General features: G+C 38.9%; 1 protein-coding gene across 1 annotated transcript in view; it reads left to right on the top strand.

The window, feature by feature from the left end:
• DEPDC1B (DEP domain containing 1B) overlaps positions 1–14,473 on the top strand; it is a 105,368-nt gene extending 90,895 nt beyond the window's left edge. The window contains exons 10-11 of the mRNA XM_022551461.2: positions 238–423; positions 5,499–14,473. Of these exons, the coding sequence (XP_022407169.2) occupies positions 238–423; positions 5,499–5,660 (348 nt within the window). The 3' untranslated portion in view covers positions 5,661–14,473. The remainder of the gene's footprint in view (positions 1–237; positions 424–5,498) is intronic.
• Positions 14,474–18,132: the final 3,659 nt, after the last annotated feature.

The following is an 18,132-nucleotide window of genomic DNA, read 5'->3' as shown; positions in this document are numbered from 1 at the left end:
ACAAGGTATTTTGTTTATGAAAATGGCTTTGGGGTTTAAAAAGGCAAAAACTTATATGCAACACTGTGGCTTTACGTGAATTTTTTTTTGAAGTTATGGAAACACTTTTTACTTTTCATTATAGTTTCTCCCAGTCAAATTGAATGTCATATCATTCCTACTAGGAGATCTACGGTCTGAATTAATTCTTGAAATTTATTTGAAAATGCGCTTTCACTAATAATCCCTTTGCCCCAGATAAAATATCCAGGAGCTGATATGGATATCACTTTGTCTGCTCCATCATTTTGCCGTCAAATTAGCCCAGAGGAATTTGAATACCAAAGAGTATACGGCTCTCAGGAACCTCTGGCAGCATTGTTGGAGGAAGTCATCACAGATGCCAAACTCTCCAGTAAAGAAAAGAAGAAAAAATTGAAGCAGGTAAAAAGGATATTCTTCATAAGTCATTTCTTCTCCCTACCGTTCTTATGTTGTTTTGTTTCCTTTTTATTCTCTATTTTAATAGGTTTCATACGAATCTCATCTTCTGAGACAGAGCAGTTTTGAAAGTAAATTATTTATTTCATATATTAATTTACACAAATATGGTCAGTTTTCCAGGTCTTTATTCTCCAATGTAAATCTTTTACCATTATTGAGCTCTTCATTTATGAAGCTATTCTCTAATATTTGTCCTTGGTTTTGATATGTGGTATGATGTGAGTTAGTGGAGCAATTACTTTAAATTCAGAGAAGCTGTCAAATGAGAACAGTTTCTTTGGATTTTTTTGAAAGGCAAATCAGACTGAATTCACAAGTGTAAAATGTCCAGAATTTAAGAGTCTTTGGTTTTACACAGCCCCTATCAAATTGGTTTCTTGCTGCAGGCATCACTAAAAGTTTTTAGTTCTCGTTAAACAACACAGCTTAGGGTTTCAGAGAAGAGTTTTCAACTCAGCATAGGTTTAACTTGATCTTTTTTAAAACTTGAAGTGTAATTGATTTACAATGTTGTGTTAGTTTCAGGTATACATACCTTGATCTTTTTTTTTTTTGTTTGCTTTTGTTTTTGTCTCATAAGTCTCTTTTATTCAACACACTCCCCAGCTTTCTTTCTTTTTTTTAAATTGTTTTTAACATCTTTTTTTTTTTGGTAACATCTTTATTGGAGTGTAATTGCTTTACAATGGTGTGTTGGTTTCTGCTGTATAACAAATACATATATCCCCATATCCCCTCCCTCTTGCGTCTCCCTCCCACCCTCCCAATCCCACCCCTCTAGGTGGTCACAAAGCACCTAGCTGATCTCCCTGTGCTATGCGGCTGCTTCCCACTAGCTATCGATTTTACATTTGGTAGTGTATATATGTCCATGCTACTCTCTCACTTCGTCCCAGCTTACCCTTCCCCCTCCTCGTGTCCTCAAGTCCATGCTCTACATCTGCGCATTTATTCCTGTCGCCTCTAGGTTCTTCAGGGCCATTTTTTTTTTTTTTTTAGATTCCATGTGTATGTATTGGCATACAGTATTTGTTTTTCTCTTTCTGAGTTACCACTCTGTATGACAGAGTCTGGGTCCACCCACTTCACTACAAATAACTCAATTTCCTTTCTTTTTATGGCTGAGTGATATTCCATTGTGTATATGTGTCACATCTTCTTTATCCATTCATCTGTCGATGGACACTTAGGTTGCGTCCATGTCCTGGAAGTTGTAAATAGAGCTGCAGTGAACACTGTGGTACATGACTCTTTTTGAACTATGGTTTTCTCAGGGTATGTGCCCAGTAGTGGGATTGCTGGGTCATACGGTAGTTTTATTTTCAGTTTTTTAAGGAACCTGCATACTGCTCTCCATAGTGGCTGTGTCAATTTACATTCCTACCAACAATGCAAGAAAGAGGGTTGCACTTTCTCCACACTCTCTCCAGCATTTATTGTTTGTAGATTTTTTGATGATAGCCATTCTGGCCGGTGTGAGGTGATACTTCATTGTAGTTTTGATTTGCGGTTCTCTAATGATCAGTGACGTTGAGCATCCTTTCATGTGTTTGTTGGCAATCTGTATATCTTAGAAGAAAGTGTATTCTGTTGTTTTTGGATGGAATGTCCTATAAATATCAATTGAGTCCATCTTGTTTAATGTATCATTTAAAGCTTGTGTTTCCTTATTTATTTTCATTTTGGATGATCTGTCCATTTGTGAAAGTGGGGTGTTAAAGTCCCCTACTATGAATGTGTTACTGTCGATTTCCCCTTATATGGCTGTTAGCATTTGCCTTATGTATTGAGGTGCTCCTATGTTGGGTGCATAAATATTTACAATTGTTATATCATCTTCTTGGATTGATCACTTGATCATTATGTAGTGTCCTTCTTTGTCTCTTCTAATAATCTTTATTTTAAAGTCTGTTTTGTCTGATATGAGAATTACTACTCCAGCTTTCTTTTGATTTCCAATTGCATGGAATATCTTTTTCCATCCCCTCACTTTCAGTCTGTATGTGTCCCTAGGTCTGAAGTGGATCTCTTGTAGACAGCCTATATACGGGTCTTGTTTTTGTATCCATTCAGCCAGTCTATGTCTTTTTGTTGAAGCATTTAATCCATTTACATTTAAGGTAATTATTGATATGTATGTTCCTATTACCATTTTCTTAATTGTTTTGGGTTTGTTATCGTAGGTCTTTTCCTTTTCTTGTGTTTCCTGCCTAGAGAAGTTCCTTTAGCATTTGTTGTAAAGCTGGCTTGGTGGTGCTGAATTCTCTTAGCTTTGGCCAGTCTGTAAAGGTTTTAATTTCTCTGTCGAATCTGAATGAGATCCTTGCTGGGTAGAGTAATCTTGGTTGTAGGTTTTTCCCTTTCATCACTTTAAATATGTCCTGCCACTCCCTTCTGGCTTGCAGAGTTTCTGCTGAAAGATCAGCTGTTAACCTTATTGGGATTCCCTTGTATGTTAATTGTTGCTTTTCCCTTGCTGCTTTTAATATTTTTTCTTTGTATTTAATTTTTGATAGTTTGATTAATATGTGTCTTGGCATGTTTCTCCTTGGATTTATCCTGTATGGTACTCTCTGCGATTCCTGGACTTGATTATTTCCTTTCCCATATTAGGATAGTTTTCAACTATTATCTCTTCAAATATTTTCTCAGTCCTTTTTTTTTTCTCCTCTGCTTCTGGGACCCCTATAATTCAAATGTTGGTGTGTTTAATGTTGTCCCAGAGGTCTCTGAGACTGTCCGCAATTCTTTTCATTCTTTTTTCTTTTTTTTTTTAAAATAGATTGGATTTAGCATAGGTAGTAGTGCTGAGCAGGAACAGCAGGAGGAAAGTTTCCTAATTGGGCTGGTTGGTGGCGTCGTCTTTTTTATTTATTTATTTATTTATTATTTATGGCTGTGTTGGGTCTTCGTTTCTGTGCGAGGGCTTTCTCTAGTTGCAGCAAGCGGGGGCCACTCTTCATCGCGGCGCGTGGGCCTCTCACTATCGCGGCCTCCCTTGTTGCGGAGCACAGGCTCCAGATGCTCAGGCTCAGTAATTGTGGCTCACGGGCCCAGATGCTCCGCGGCATGTGGGATCTTCCCAGACCAGGGCTCGAACCCATGTCCCCTGCATTGGCAAGCAGATTCTCAACCACTGCGCCACCAGGGGAACCCCTTATTCTTTTGTCTTTATTCTGCTCTGCAGTAGTTATTTCCACTATTTTATCTTCCAGGTCACTTATCTGTTCTTCTGTCTCAGTTATTCTGCTATTGATTCCTTCTAGAGAATTTTTAATTTTATTTATTGTGTTGTTCATCATTGTTTGTGTGCTCTTTAGTTCTTCTAGGTCCTTGTTAAATGTTTCTTGTATTTTCTCCATTCTATTTCCAAGATTTTGGATCATTTTTACTATCATTGCTCTGAATTCTTTTTCAGGTAGACTGCTTATTTCCTCTTCATTTGTTTAGTCTGGTGGGTTTTTACCTTGCTCCTTCATCTGGAGCATCTGTGTATTTCTCTGTCTTCTCATTTTGTGTAACTTACTATGTTTGGGGTCTTCTTTTCGCAGGCTGCACGTTCTTAGTTCCCATTGTTTTTGGTGTCTGCTCTCATTGGGTAAGGTTGGTTCAGTGGGTTGTGTAGGCTTCCTGGTGGAGGGGACTGGTGCCTGTGTTCTGGTGGATGAGGCTGAATCTTGTTTTTCTGGTGGACAGGACTGTGTCCGGTTGTGTGTTTTGCGGTGTCTGTGACCTTATTATGATTTTAGGCAGCCTCTCTGCTAATGAGTGGGGTTGTGTTCCTGTCTTGCTAGTTGTTTGGAATAGGGTGTCCAGCACTGTAGCTTGCTGGTCATTGAGTGGAGCTGGGTCTTAACATTGAGATGGAGATCTCTGGGAGAGCTTTTGCCATTTGATATTATGTGGGGATAGGAGGTCTCTGGTGGACCAATGTCCTGAACTTGGCTCTTCTACCTCAGAGGCTCAGGCCTGACACCCGACCAGAGCACCAAGACCCTGTCACCCACGCGGCTCCGAACTCCGGAACTCCATGCTCCAGAGGCCCTCCTTTAGAGGTGCTGCCTCTCCCCTTCCACACAGATCCTACCTTGATCATTTTTAAAGTATTGATTCAAGAGCAAGTGAATGGTTTTTATTTTTAAAGACTGAATCCTGCATAGCTTGATTTCTGATCACGCCACCTAAGATTATACACAAAGCACAAAGGTTCTAGATTCCCATCCTGTTCTTCTTAGAGTAATTTTGGAGAAGAGTTCAGTGGTGACGATCAAAGGAAAAACATATTGCTTCTCTGTAAGCTTTTTGTAAAGTAATGTATACCAGCATGTTTTCTCTTCCCATTTGGGTAGAAGCAGGTGGAGCTAAGCTGGAGAAGCAGGGAGATGGGGAAATGTTGTTGGGCCCAGATTTTCTTTGACTGTGTAGAACGTAAGTCAGAATTACTTGTGAATATTTTAGAAGGGAGGTGTGTTTATAGTTGGCAGGGGAGAAATTTAAAGAAGTATGACTAAAGTGAGTTTTTTGGAAGATTAGATCAAATTAAAGATGAATCCGATCTATTGAAAGTGCAATCCAATGATTTAACAAAAAGAAATGGATTTGTGTTGAAGTGAACTTGTGATCTGTTTTCTTCTTATTTTCTTTTCTGATGGAAAGCAGTAAGCATTAAAACAAAACAAAAATAGGGAAGTATTGCATCAGAAACTTATTTTAAAATTACAGTGCCCAGGGCTTCCCGGGTGGCGCAGTGGTTGAGAGTCCGCCTGCCGATGCGGGGGACACGGGTTCGTGCCCTGGTCGGGGAATATCCCATGTGCTGCGGAGCGGCTGGGCCTGTGAGCCATGGCCGATGAGCCTGCGTGTCCGGAGTCTGTGCTCTGCAACGGGAGAGGCCCGCGTACCGCCAAGAAAAATAAAACAAAAACAAACAAACAAACAAAATTACAGTGCCCAATTTTATTGACTTTCATTTGTTTTTTTGACACTTCTTGGATCCTTTTTTTTTTTATTTTTAGTTTCAAAAGTCCTATCCTGAAGTCTACCAAGAACGATTTCCTACACCAGAAAGTGAAGCACTTCTGTTTCCTGAAAAACCTAAAGCAAAACCACAGCTGCTGATGTGGGCACTAAAAAACCCCTTCCAACCATTTCAAAGAACTAGAAGTTTTCGTATGTAATACTTGGATAGCTGTTAAAGACCTCTGTTGTTGCTGTTGCTTTTGAGTAAATAGGTGGTTAGAGGACTATGGTGGTGGAAGAAAGAAGCACGTAAACCACAGACTACTGAATTATAAAGATTTCCTGACTTCAAAAAATGTTGAGCCATTATCAGTATTTTTATAAAACTCAATGCTGTTTTTAAAGTGTACAAACCAATTAAAAATAATGAGACAAATATATAGTGGTAAAGTTAACGTTTTTAATTTGTTACAAAATGTAAGGGTATTTTCATTTTTTTATTTGTTGTTTCCTATGGTGTTTATAAAATATTTGTGTGTACATCCTAGTTACTGATGTCTTTGTGATAACCAAGACTGAAAAATAGTGTATATGTTTGAATAAGAACGACACTGAGTACTGTTACTGTGATGCTATTGACCTAATAGCCAATTGTGATTTCTGCTGTATAAATTGTTTTTCACTGTTGCACAAAGATTCTTAATGTTCTTTATTACAATGGCTGTGTCTTTTATTGCAGATCTGTTGGGTGCTATGACAGATTTTATGAAAGCTAGTTCTTTTATGATGTATGTATTAGTTGGTGTTTAATTGTAAGTGAAGTAGATTTTCATCTGCCTGCAGTGGTATAATTTCAGTCTTGGCTAAAGATGGAAAATTGAACTGGATAAATTCTTTTGGTCTCATTAGTCCTGTGATTCTAAGTCAAATCTTTGTTGTTTCATGAGAAACACAAATGGGTTAAGTAAAACGAGACTACTTCCTTTATAAGTATCAATATATTTTCCCCAGCTCCTCATCCTTTTGAAAGTAAATGGAATGTAAATAAATACTGTTCTTTTTAATACTGTACATGGTGTTTCTTTTTTGGCATTTATTTAGGTCAGGGAGTTCCCTGGTGGTCCATTGGTAAAGAATCCGCCTTACAATGCAGGGGACGTGAGTTCAATCCCTGGTCAGGGAACTAAGATCCCGCATGCCGCGGGGAAACTAAGCCCGCGTGCCACAACTACAGAGACGGCGCGCTCTGGAACCTGTGAGTCACAACTAGAGAGAAGCCCGCGTACCACAATGAAGACACCACACACCGCAATGAAAGATCCCACATGCCTCAACGAAGATCCTGCGTGTGGCAACTCAGACCCAACACGGCCAAAAATAAATAAAATAAATAGATAAAATTAAAAAAAATGAATATATATATTTAGGTCAGTCAGAGAGCATCTTCAGATGCTAAACGTCATCACCTTAGCTAATGTTCTCACATCAATCATTTATTTCTATGATAAAATAAGAAGTGAGTTTTGGGCTTTAGTACTAGACTTTAGGAGGTGCTTTGTCCATTTCTTTTGCTTTGCTCTGCCCTCTTGCAAATAGTGGTACACTTAAATTATGGAGCAGCTGGAATGCTTCTTTTGAGACTGATTACCCAAAAAGCTAAGAGCGGCACTCATTAATTGGCTTGCTCTGCTCTTTGGACTGAATTTTACTTGCACTTGAGACCTCCACTCTGTTCTTTCATAGCAGAGTGCCTCCTGCAGTGGACTTCCTCTTCAAAGATGGAAATAAGTATTCCTATTGGTTTGAGTACCCCTTATCATGCAAGTGTGGAAAGTAATGGGAGATTTCTAGTGTTTCAGGATTTTATTCTTAGACCTTGGAATTCTGTTTAGAGCAAATAATAAATCTACTTTCTGCTCTATTTGTTCCCTGAGGTAGAATTTACTTTCCGGAGTCTCCTCTTCTGTTGCTCATCTTTGGGAATCTATGTTACTGTTTTCTTTTTTTACCCTTAAGTTTACTTTTTTTACTGTTAAATATCACATACTTATGGAGAGATCATAAAACATAACCACCACCTACATGTGAACTTGAGGAGTAGATAAAACCAGTTTTTCAAAGTGGGTGTGCCAATTAACAGCCCATCAGCAGTGTATAAGAGTTCCTGTTACTTACCATCCTCACCAAAACTTGCTATTGGCAGTTTGAATTGTCAGTGTGGTGGATGTATAATGGCATCTCATTATGGTTTTACTTTGTGTTATTAATATGGCTGAAGACTTTTCCCACATTTTTTTGGACTTTTTTCACTTTTGTTCAAATTCTAATATCAGCTTGTTAGGCTACACACACACACACACACACACACACACACACACAGTTGAGATTTTGATTTTGATTGTATTGAACTTATAACTCTATGTGGAGAGAATTGCAGTCTGTATGATATTGAGTCTTCTAGTCCGTGAACATGCTTTATCCCTCCATTTGTTTAGAATAAATGAGAAAAAAATTTAAATTTCTCTGTAAACATTTGCAAATCTTTTGTTAGATTTGTTTCCAGATATTTGATACTTAAAAAAAAAGTTAATATCAAATTTTTCTTTTTTTTTTTGGCTGCGCTACGTGGCATGCGGAACTTCCCTGACCAGGGATTGAACCTGTGCCCCTTGCAGTGGAAGCACGGAGTCTTAACCACTGGACCACCAGGAAAGTCCCAAAATTTTCAAATATATGAAAAGGTAAAGATAATAGTACCCAACCCTAGCTTCAACAGTTATTATTTAACTGTTTGCTCCTATGGTAAGTGGTTATTTATTTTTTTCTATATATATATATATATTTTAAAATTTTTATTTATTTAAGTTTTGGCTGCATTGGGTCTTCATTGCGGTGCGCGGGCTTCTCATTGCGGTGGCTTCTCTTGTTGCAGAGCGTGGGCTCTAGGCGCACAGGCTTCAGTAGTTGTGGCATGCGGGCTCAGTAGTTGTGGCTCACGGGCTCTAGAGCGCAGGCTCAGTAGTTGTGGCACACGGGCTTAGTTGCTCCATGGCGTGTGGGATCTTCCTGGACCAGGGCTCGAACCCTTGTCCCCTGCACTGGTAGGCAGATTCTTAACCACTGTGCCACCAGGGAAGTCCAATGGGGTTATTTTTAAATTTCCATTTTCTGTTTGTTGCTTATATATAGTATAAACTGATTTTTGTGTCCAGATTTTTGTACCCAACAAGCTTGCTAGACTTCCCCATTCACTCTAGTGTGATTCTTCTGCATTCACCACATCATAAGCAAACAATGACACTTTTTGTTTTTCATTTCTGTGGTTGACAGCATCTAAAATGTCCCCAGTGATCCCTGCCTTTTGGTGTTTATGCCCTTGTGTAATCTCCTCTCCTTGAGTGTGTGACCTTGGATCTCATGACACAGTTTTAACAAGTAGAATATGGCAAAAGGGATGGGATATCACTTTTGAGATTAGATCACAAAGACTCTGGCTTCCATCTTGCTGGCCCTCTCTCTTGTTCTCTCCTGGGCTTCCTCTGAGGGAAGCCAGCTTCCCTCTTGTGAGCTGCCCTATGGAGAGGCCCCTCAGGCAAGGAACTGACATCTCTGCTGAATAGCCAGTGAGGACAGAAGGCCTGCCAACAGCGGTATGAGTGATCTTGGAAGTGGATCTACTGACGCCTGCCAACAGCCATGTGAGTGATGTTGTTTTGGTTTTGATTTTTTTGGGCTGCACCCCTGACCAGGGATCCACCCCACGCCCCCTGGAGTGGAAGTGTGGAGTCTTAACCACTGGACTACCAGGGAAGTCCTGATGTGAGTGATGTTGGAAGTGGATTCTCCCCTAGTTGAGCCTTGAGATAAAGGCAGCCTTAGCTGACACCTTGATTGCAGCCTGTGAGAGATTCAGCTAAACTGTTTCTGGATTCTGGACCCACAGAAAATATGAGATAATGTTTGTTGCTTTAAGCCATTTAATCTAGGGTGATTTATTATGAAGCAATAGATACAATACAGTTTATACTTCTTTCTTCCCTACATCCCTGCATCCTTCCCTCTTTTGCTTTTTTTTAAACCATTGTGAAAGGTCACTCCTTATCTTTAGTGATGCATTTGTTTGCAATCTTTGTGCATTCTTATATTTTAGTTTTGTACCTTATAAACAGTATACAGTTGGAATTTTTTTTTAAGAAGCCAACTTGATAATCTTTATTTTTAATTGTAACATTTAGACAAATTGTATTTAATATAATTACTTTATATTTTGGTATAAGTCTTTGTTGAATTTTCTAACACTTTGTCTCCACTTCCTTGCCTTTGTTTGGAGTTAAAAAATAATTTCATGTTTTCTTCTACTAATTTGAAACTTAGACACTCTGTTTCTAATCTTATTGGATCCCTAGAAATTACATCTTGCATACTAATTTATCAAAGTTTAAAGTTAGTCATTACCTTTTAACCCTCCTCAGACTCTTCTGGGAGTTGAAAGCACTAAGAACACCCTCCCAAATTAGATATTATTGTTGTAATATATTTTAATTTTGTTGTTTTAAAGCCTCATAACGTGTTATTACGTACAGTCCTTGTTTAATAGGCTTATCTACATACTTTACCACTTTTCTTCCTTCTGAAAGTACATTCTTTAGTAAGGGTTTGTTGGTTTTTGTTAGTCTGAAAACATTTTATTTTGCTATTATTCTTTTTTAAAACAGCTTTATTGTGATAGAATTCACACACCATACAATTAACCCCTTTAAAGTGTGGTTAACACCATAATTAAATGGTTTTTGGTATGTGACATTTAAAATTTTTTTAAGTTGTGGTAAACTATATATAATGTAAAATTGGCCATTTTAACCTTTTTTTTTTTTTTTTTTTTTTTTTGCGGTACGTGGGCCTCTCACTGTTGTGGCCTCTCCCATTGCAGAGCACAGGCTCCGGACGCTCAGGCTCAGCGGCCATGGCTCACGGGCCCAGCCGCTCCGCGGCACGTGGGATCTTCCCGGACTGGGGCACGAACCCGTGTCCCCTGCATTGGCAGGTGGACTCTCAACCACTGCGCCACCAGGGAAGCCCCATTTTAACCATTTTTAAGTGTACATTCAGTATAAAGAATGCCCTCGTTCTTTAAAGGTATTTCTGCTGCATGTAGAATTCTAGGTTGATAGTTGTTTTATTTCAGTACATTGTAGTTATCATTCCTTTGTTAGCTGGTTTCTGTTGTTACGTGAGAAGTCAACTGCCACTCTAATTGTCATTCCTCTGCAGATAATGTATCTTTTTTTGGCAGGCTGCTTTTTCAGATTTTCTCATTGTCTTGGGTGGTCTGCAGTTCATGATGCTGTATCTAATTTACATGATGTGCTTTTTAAACAATTATTCTACTTGGGATTTGTGGGGCCTCTTAAGAGGATTGAAGTCTTTTGTCACTTTAAATATTGCCTTTGTCACAATCTCAACTCTGCTTTTGAATCTCTAATTAAACTATTTTAGATCTTTTCCATCTTCTGTTTTAACCTCTAGCTTCCATAGTTTGTCTTTCTGTGCTGCATTATGGATAATTTCTTCAGTCTTTCTTCCTTTTCAGCACTTTTCCCTTTAGGTATGTCTAGTTTCCTATTAAATGCTTATATCCACTATTATGGAGTTTATATCCATTTACAGCTCAGGAAACAGAGACTCAGTTAAGACTGGATAACTTCCCCAAGACTACCCATCTTGTGAGTAGTAACATAATAGGCAGTCACAGCTGGCTCTTTCTGACTGCGCAGCCCAGGCTCCTCGCTAAGATGTCTTATTGTCTCCTAATGAGCACTGTTTTATATTTTTATGTGCACTTTTTAGGTCTTACTTATAAGCTCACATGTTATTTTTCAGCCTATACTTTCTAAAATTTAATATCTCAAATTTCTTTTTGATTTGCAGTGTCTTCGTTGTCTTGACCTAGCATTTTGCCGAATTCACTTCCAGTTTCTTCTGGTCGCTGTCTACAGATATCTGCTGAAGCTTTTTTCATTGCATTTCCGACAAATTCCCACAAAAAATTTGCAGCAGTGATGAAAACAAAGTATTTCTTTGAAGCTCTGTGGATGCAATCATGTATTTGCTTTACTTGTAGGTATGATTTTTTTTTTTTTTTGTTACGCGGGCCTCTCACTGCTGTGGCCTCTCCTGTTGCGGAGCACAGGCTCCGGACGCGCAGGCTCAGTGGCCATGGCTCATGGGCCCAGCCGCTTTGCGGCATGTGGGATCCTCCCGGACCGGGGCACGAACCCATGTCCCCTGCATCGGCAGGCAGACTCTCAACCACTGTGCCACCAGGGAAGCCCCTGTAGGTATGATTTTTAAGGTATTTTTAATTTTTATATGTAATTGCTTTTACTTTTAGGTATGATGAGTAGAAAATATCCTATAGATTATCAGTGCTCTGAGAGATTATGATAAGGAATTTATCAAGTGAATGTTCCGTATAGAAAATCTGAGAGCAATACAGCAATTTTTTAAGGTTGAATATACCACATGTATGAGCATGGTGATGAAATTCAGTCATTCATCACTCTGATTTCTCACACATCTTTGTGTTTCTGCATCTGCCTTCGGGGAAGTCATATCTGGGGTCTAGCAAATGTAATAGACATATGGGTCATGACTTAACATTTGTGTTGTCCAGGAGCTTGATTCTGATTCCCGCCTCTAGAAGAGGGTTTTTTGTACCTTTTTATAGGAAATATAACTTAAAAAGAGCCAGTATTTGTGAACTATTTATGTACAAGAAGAGGAAACTAAATATTCCCATGTTTGGAATGTCACAAAAATCTTTTATCATGATTAAAAGAGGAATCAGTTAAAATGGCTCTTTACTAAATGGGCATGGCTGTATCAACTTATATGTTTATTTTTACCCTCAAGAACAAAACCCTGCAAACGTTAAAATCCTGGAGTAAAGAGTGTTATTACCTGCTAAAGTCAGTATTAAGAGGCATTCAGCTGTGTGTCTAGCCATCATCATAGTATTTGCCTAAATTTGAAGTATTCACTTCAGAATGAGACATAGGATATTCTAATTTTATGGCACTTGGAAACATTCTTGCATTTCCTTTCTTCTTAACACTATATACCTGCAAAAAAGTATAATACCTTGACATCATTGCATATCGGGTCTTCCACATGAACAAATTACTGTAAAATATAAACTATGATTATCAAGCCTTAGAGAAATTATTTGCTCCTGGGTATTCAAGTAATTTGAAATTTGGGATCTGGTACCACATTCATAAACAGAGAATTTGCTTATTTGTACCAACTTGGGAATGCATTTATTATTGAATTTCGTAGAAAAAATACACGCCTGGAATAAGTGGAGGATATATTCACTAATTTAACGATGTAATGAGTAACTTCTGATGGACTTTTTTGTGTTTCAGTGTCTGTTTAACCTTAATGCTCAAACTTTCAATTTGAGGAAATAAAATGGGAAGAATAATGGGATAAAAGGGTACTAGCCTAATAAAAAATGTCACTTTCAGTTGTTTAGTGCATGTTCCTGTTGCTACATAAGTTCCATCATTTCTAGTGAATTTAAGATTTAGTTAAAAATCTATTTACAGTTTTTATAAATTCCATCTTGGAGAACTGTTATGTGAATCGTTTGCTTCAAGGATCTAGAATTTACATTTTCCATAAACTGTGCCTATTTCGAAATAAAAAATAATATATGTATTTGGCTAGGTCTCCTCACTTTATAATACCTCTTTTGGGGCCCCTGGCCAGAACTGAGAACGTTAATAGCATTCGGAGCCTCTTGTAGAGAATGTAACGGAAGTTATTCCTTGCTCTCCCAGCCCCCGCAAGTTTTACATATTACTGCTAGCATCTCTCTGATGGTAATAACATGGTGGTCTTCTTGAGTAGTCTAGTAAAACAAAGACTTATTAATAAAAAAAAAAAAGAGGACTAAAGGTTATTTTCATAAGAAATAAGTAAACTGTAATTGATTTTTTAAATTGAAGTAGTTTTATTTTGATCAGTTGTAAGGCTAATCCAACATGGGAATAAGGAGGCCTTTTGCTTAACTGTTACCACTAAGAACTTGTGACCTTTTGAAGGATCTTGGCAACGGTGATAACTTACCATGATAGCAGAGCAGTTTATTGCTAAAAATAGTTAGGCTGGGATAAAATGCAATCTCCGACTTTCTGAGAGCCCATGAGTCCAGTTTATCTCTAGTTAACTGATATCTTTATTTGTAGATGTATGTTTTAGAATCAGGTGTATTTGACTCAGTTATTAAGAAAAAAAACCAACCAAGTCAAACCATGGAAAGCTGTTTTGAAGATTAGAATCACGTGACTGAAAACTACTTCACATGAGATCTGAAAACAGACCATAATATGAGGCACAGAGGAAAATATAAAATGAAATCAGCCTTCTTGCTTACTGATTCTGCATAATTTATTAAACCTGGGTTTTTGTCCATATGCAAGTTTGGCCTAAAAGACTCCAATCTTTTAAAAGCTTTTTGTTACTTAGAAAAGATTTTTTTTTTTTTTTCGGTACGCGGGCCTCTCATTGTTGTGGCCTCTCCCGTTGCGGAGCACAGGCTCTGGACGCGCAGGCTCAGCAGCCATTGCTCGTGGGCCCAGCCGCTCTGCGGCATGGGGGATCTTCCCGGACCGGGGCACGAACCCGTGTCCCCTGCATCGGCAGGCGGACTCTCAACCACTGCGCCACCAGGGAAGCCCACTTAGAAAAGATTTTAAGACTTTTCTAAAGAATGTACAGGGTGGTCAAGTCTGACTGGGTAATATTGCTTCAGTGTTTGAACTCTTAATAATTATCTGAAGCAATAAGTAACATTTACTGACAAATTAACATTTAATTAACATTTACTAATAAAAAACATATATTGACATCATTTGTAAATTTCTTAAAACTTTCTACTATTAAAATACATATATGGAATTTAAGAAAAAAAAATGTCATGAAGAACCTAAGGGTAAGACAGGAATAAAGACACAGACCTACTAGAGAATGGACTTGAGGATATGGGGAGGGGGAAGGGTAAGCTGTGACAAAGCGAGAGAGAGGCATGGACATATATACACTACCAAACGTAAAATAGATAGCTAGTGGGAAGCAGCCACATAGCACAGGGAGATCAGCTCAGTGCTTTGTGACCGCCTGGAGGGGTGGGATAGGGAGGGTGGGAGAGAGGGAGACGCAAGAGGGAAGAGATATGGGAACATATGTATATGTATAACTGATTCACTTTGTTATAAAGCAGAAACTAACACACCATTGTAAAGCAATTATACTCCAATAAAGATGTAAAAAAAAAAACACCAAGTATAATTAGACACAACTGCTTAAAGATGATTTTGATTTCAAAAAGTTTTGATTTCAAAAAGTTCTCCCTCTTACCTTTTCACAGAGAATTGAATTCAATAATCTATTAAGGCCCTAGAAGTGTCCGGTTTAGGCTGTTTCACTTTTCCCAAGTCATGATCCATGTAACAAGGACAGATATTCCCAGTAGGGGTCAGTCTTGTGTTGGTAATTATTGTACCAAAAGGAAAAACTAAGGATTTTATTTAAAAGTCAAGTATATTTTGTATAATTAGTAAGCCATTAATCATGGGAAGAAGAAACTTAAAAATCAGTCATCTCTGTTGCAACAAAAGTTTCTGTAATAAAGTATTCTGTAATATTTTGGCTCCTCTATTACCGTATTTACCCACAAAGCTTCAGAAGGCTTCTGTTCAGAAGGCTTGCTAAATACTCTCCAAAAGTGAGCTATAAATGGTAAATATGAGAAGTTATCTAAATACAGCAGCAGATAATTTGGGATAAATGTCAGATTATTAGACTTTAAAGTGAAAAAACAATTGCTGGCAAAATTGAGGTTGAGAAACCCCCCAGAGGTAGGATAATTTTGTGCATGTCCGTCGCTTGCCTTAGCTGCCTTCAGTGTGGGGATAACTGTGCCTGTCCTCTTTCCTTAAAATAAATCTTGTTTTACTCTCATTACTGAGATTGAGCTAATCTTTTGATCTCTAAACCAAGCTCTTCATAATAAATTCAGAGATGGAGATCTGGGATAAAATATGTGTTTTCAATAATACCTTTGGAGTTGTTGATGTCAACATACTATAGGCAGCCAAACAAGCATAGCCCAGAAAACATCTTAGAGGTTACTGAGTTAATCAGTGTGTTGGCAACAGCAGTGATGGCACAGGATAGCTTGGGGAGGCTTTCATTTCCCTCACCTGAAACAAATGTGATTAAGCAAGATGCTTAGTCCCTTCTTTCCAACTAAATTATTACCCAAGGGTCCTTCCTGCTAGAATTTGTAGCACCAGTATTGGTTAGAAATGAGAATATTTAGATTTTAAATTCTAGCACTACCAGTAAACAGTTGGGCAAGTGGCCTTGAGCAAGTCACAACCTTTCTGGGCTTGGGTTTGCTCCTCAGTGAAGGGAAGGGATTACATTTCGGAGGTCACAGACTCCAGCGTCTTCCAGGGACAGGAAGATATCAGTTGCTGAGAGTGGAGGAGCCAGTGGAGTGTGCAGGTCCTACAACTAAGTATTGGATAACCAAAAAAAAAAGAAAAAAATGTTGAATGACCCATGTTAGTGAAACTGGTCCTATGGGTAGAGATGATGGTCTTTGGATTAGGTGATTTTGTAATAGGGAAGAAACTTTGTATTCTGTTACAAGTTAATCACTAAAGGGCTGTTGCCTATAAGCTTAAACTATACATACTGGCCCATCTCTGGGAACACTGCCTCCCAGGTAATAAAGCATTAAGCTAAAATACCTTTGTTTAGCTCACAGAAAACACCAGGCCCACCTGTGGATGAATGCGGGAAGAAGGAAATTAACACATCCCCTTCGGAGGTGGGCCTGAACCAGGAAATGTTTGACTTGACTCCCTCCCCTTTTAGTATAAAAGAAGCCTGAATTCTAACTCAGGCAAGATGGTTCTTTGGGACATGAGTCCACTATCTTCTCGGTCTGCTAGCTTTCCAAATAAAGTCATTATTCCTTGCCCCCAACAACTTGTCCCTTGGTTTGTTGGCCTGTAATGTGGTGAGCAGTATGAGCTTGGACTCAGTAACTATTTGTAAGGTTGCTTCCATTTCTAGTGTTCTGTAATTTTTTTTTTTAAACCATTTTCCACACTTGGCCCCTTATTGCCTTGTGCTTATTTTCGTATCTACATCTCTTTTTCTTCTGAGTGGAACAGCTTCTCGTATCGGCAAGCTCAGTTCTGTATCAAATAAGATAAAGCTGATCAGGGTGGATTTAAAGTCGGTGCTAATGCATCATGAGATGCTTTTTTCTGAGAAATGTTATCCTCATCCTTAGGCTTTTCATAATGTGCCTAACTTAACTTGAACTGCCGTCTGCCTATGTTTATATTATTATGCCAGTTGGTTTAATCCACAATAGCTCACGAAAGTTTTCCTTCATTAGTGTCAATATTTGTGTGTTATATGTCTGTACCTATTTCATCAAGGTTGTTGGTAAAATACTCAAGAAATTTTGGTAGGCATTGTGCCAACTAAATTGCTGGAGCCAACCTTCAGTCTCCTTACATATGTTTATTGTCACTAGCAGGTGGCTTTTCGCCTACCTTGTCTTATTGGTTAGACCAAAACAAATAATACTTTTCATTCCATGAGCACTTTGTACAGTGATTTCACTTGTATTTTCTGACTAAATCCTTTCAGATCCCAGTGAGCAGACAGATGCAGATGAGGAAACTGAGGTTCAGAGTGGTACCCAGTTACAAATGCAAAACCTTAACTCTGGTCTTCTCTGATGATCTGGTACTTTTCCACTTTACCACACTGTCACTGTGAAATCCTATCACTGTCAGGCAAGGTATGTAGGCTGGATCCAAGCAAATCTATACAAGGGGGGGCTTATTTTTGGTTCCTCATATCCTCCATCTGTGCCTCTTCTTTCTTATTGGGGTCCTTTTCTTTTCATCCCCCACCTCCTCGGCTGTGCTCATATGCTTATTGAGCATCGGTTTTGTATGAAACACCTTTTAGGAGTTGGTGAAACAGCCTAGTGCCTGCATGGTACTGTCCTCTCACTTCAGGGTCACCACTATGATGCTGACCTTTGCCCTCAGCATAACTTATCCAGGCTGCACTACATTTCTTTATGAAGACTGGTTAGCTATCCAAATAGTTAGAGCTCTTTGACTTAGTCATTTTTTTTTAGAGCCTTAATATGCCAGGCCTTAGGCTGGGCAACAATGGAGGAAGAAAGATGGCTCCAACTCTGAAGGGACCTTAGCCCCGTGAGGAAGATGAACTTGCCTACATGTAGCTCTAGATGATGACCTCAGTGCCACAGAGCCCGGTAGAGTGCAAGGGGCACAGAGGAGAGAAAGGCAGTTTTTCCAGGGCAGTGGGAGGGGCATGGAAAGTGTCACACGGCAGCTGATGTTTAAGCTGAGTCCCGAAGAATGTGCCCACCAGTCAGGAAGGCAGGGCAGAAGGCATTTCCTCAGCGGGACCAGCGTGAAAGAAGGCTCTAGTGGCAGCTAGAAGGAATTCCACATTGTCCAGATAATATTAGTATTTTAACAGAGCGTCTCAAATGGCCTTATCTAAAGGCACGAGCAATAAGGAGATTTCATGAGTGTGGCAGAGTGGGCAGGGAAATTA

Source organism: Delphinapterus leucas, chromosome 3, assembly GCF_059928025.1.
Source record: "Delphinapterus leucas isolate spDelLeu-1000000601 "Yukka" chromosome 3, BTC_Dleu_Yukka2, whole genome shotgun sequence".
Lineage (NCBI taxonomy): Eukaryota > Metazoa > Chordata > Mammalia > Artiodactyla > Monodontidae > Delphinapterus > Delphinapterus leucas.
The sequence above is the reverse complement of the archived record's forward strand: the minus strand, read 5'-3'. Positions and strand labels throughout refer to the sequence as shown.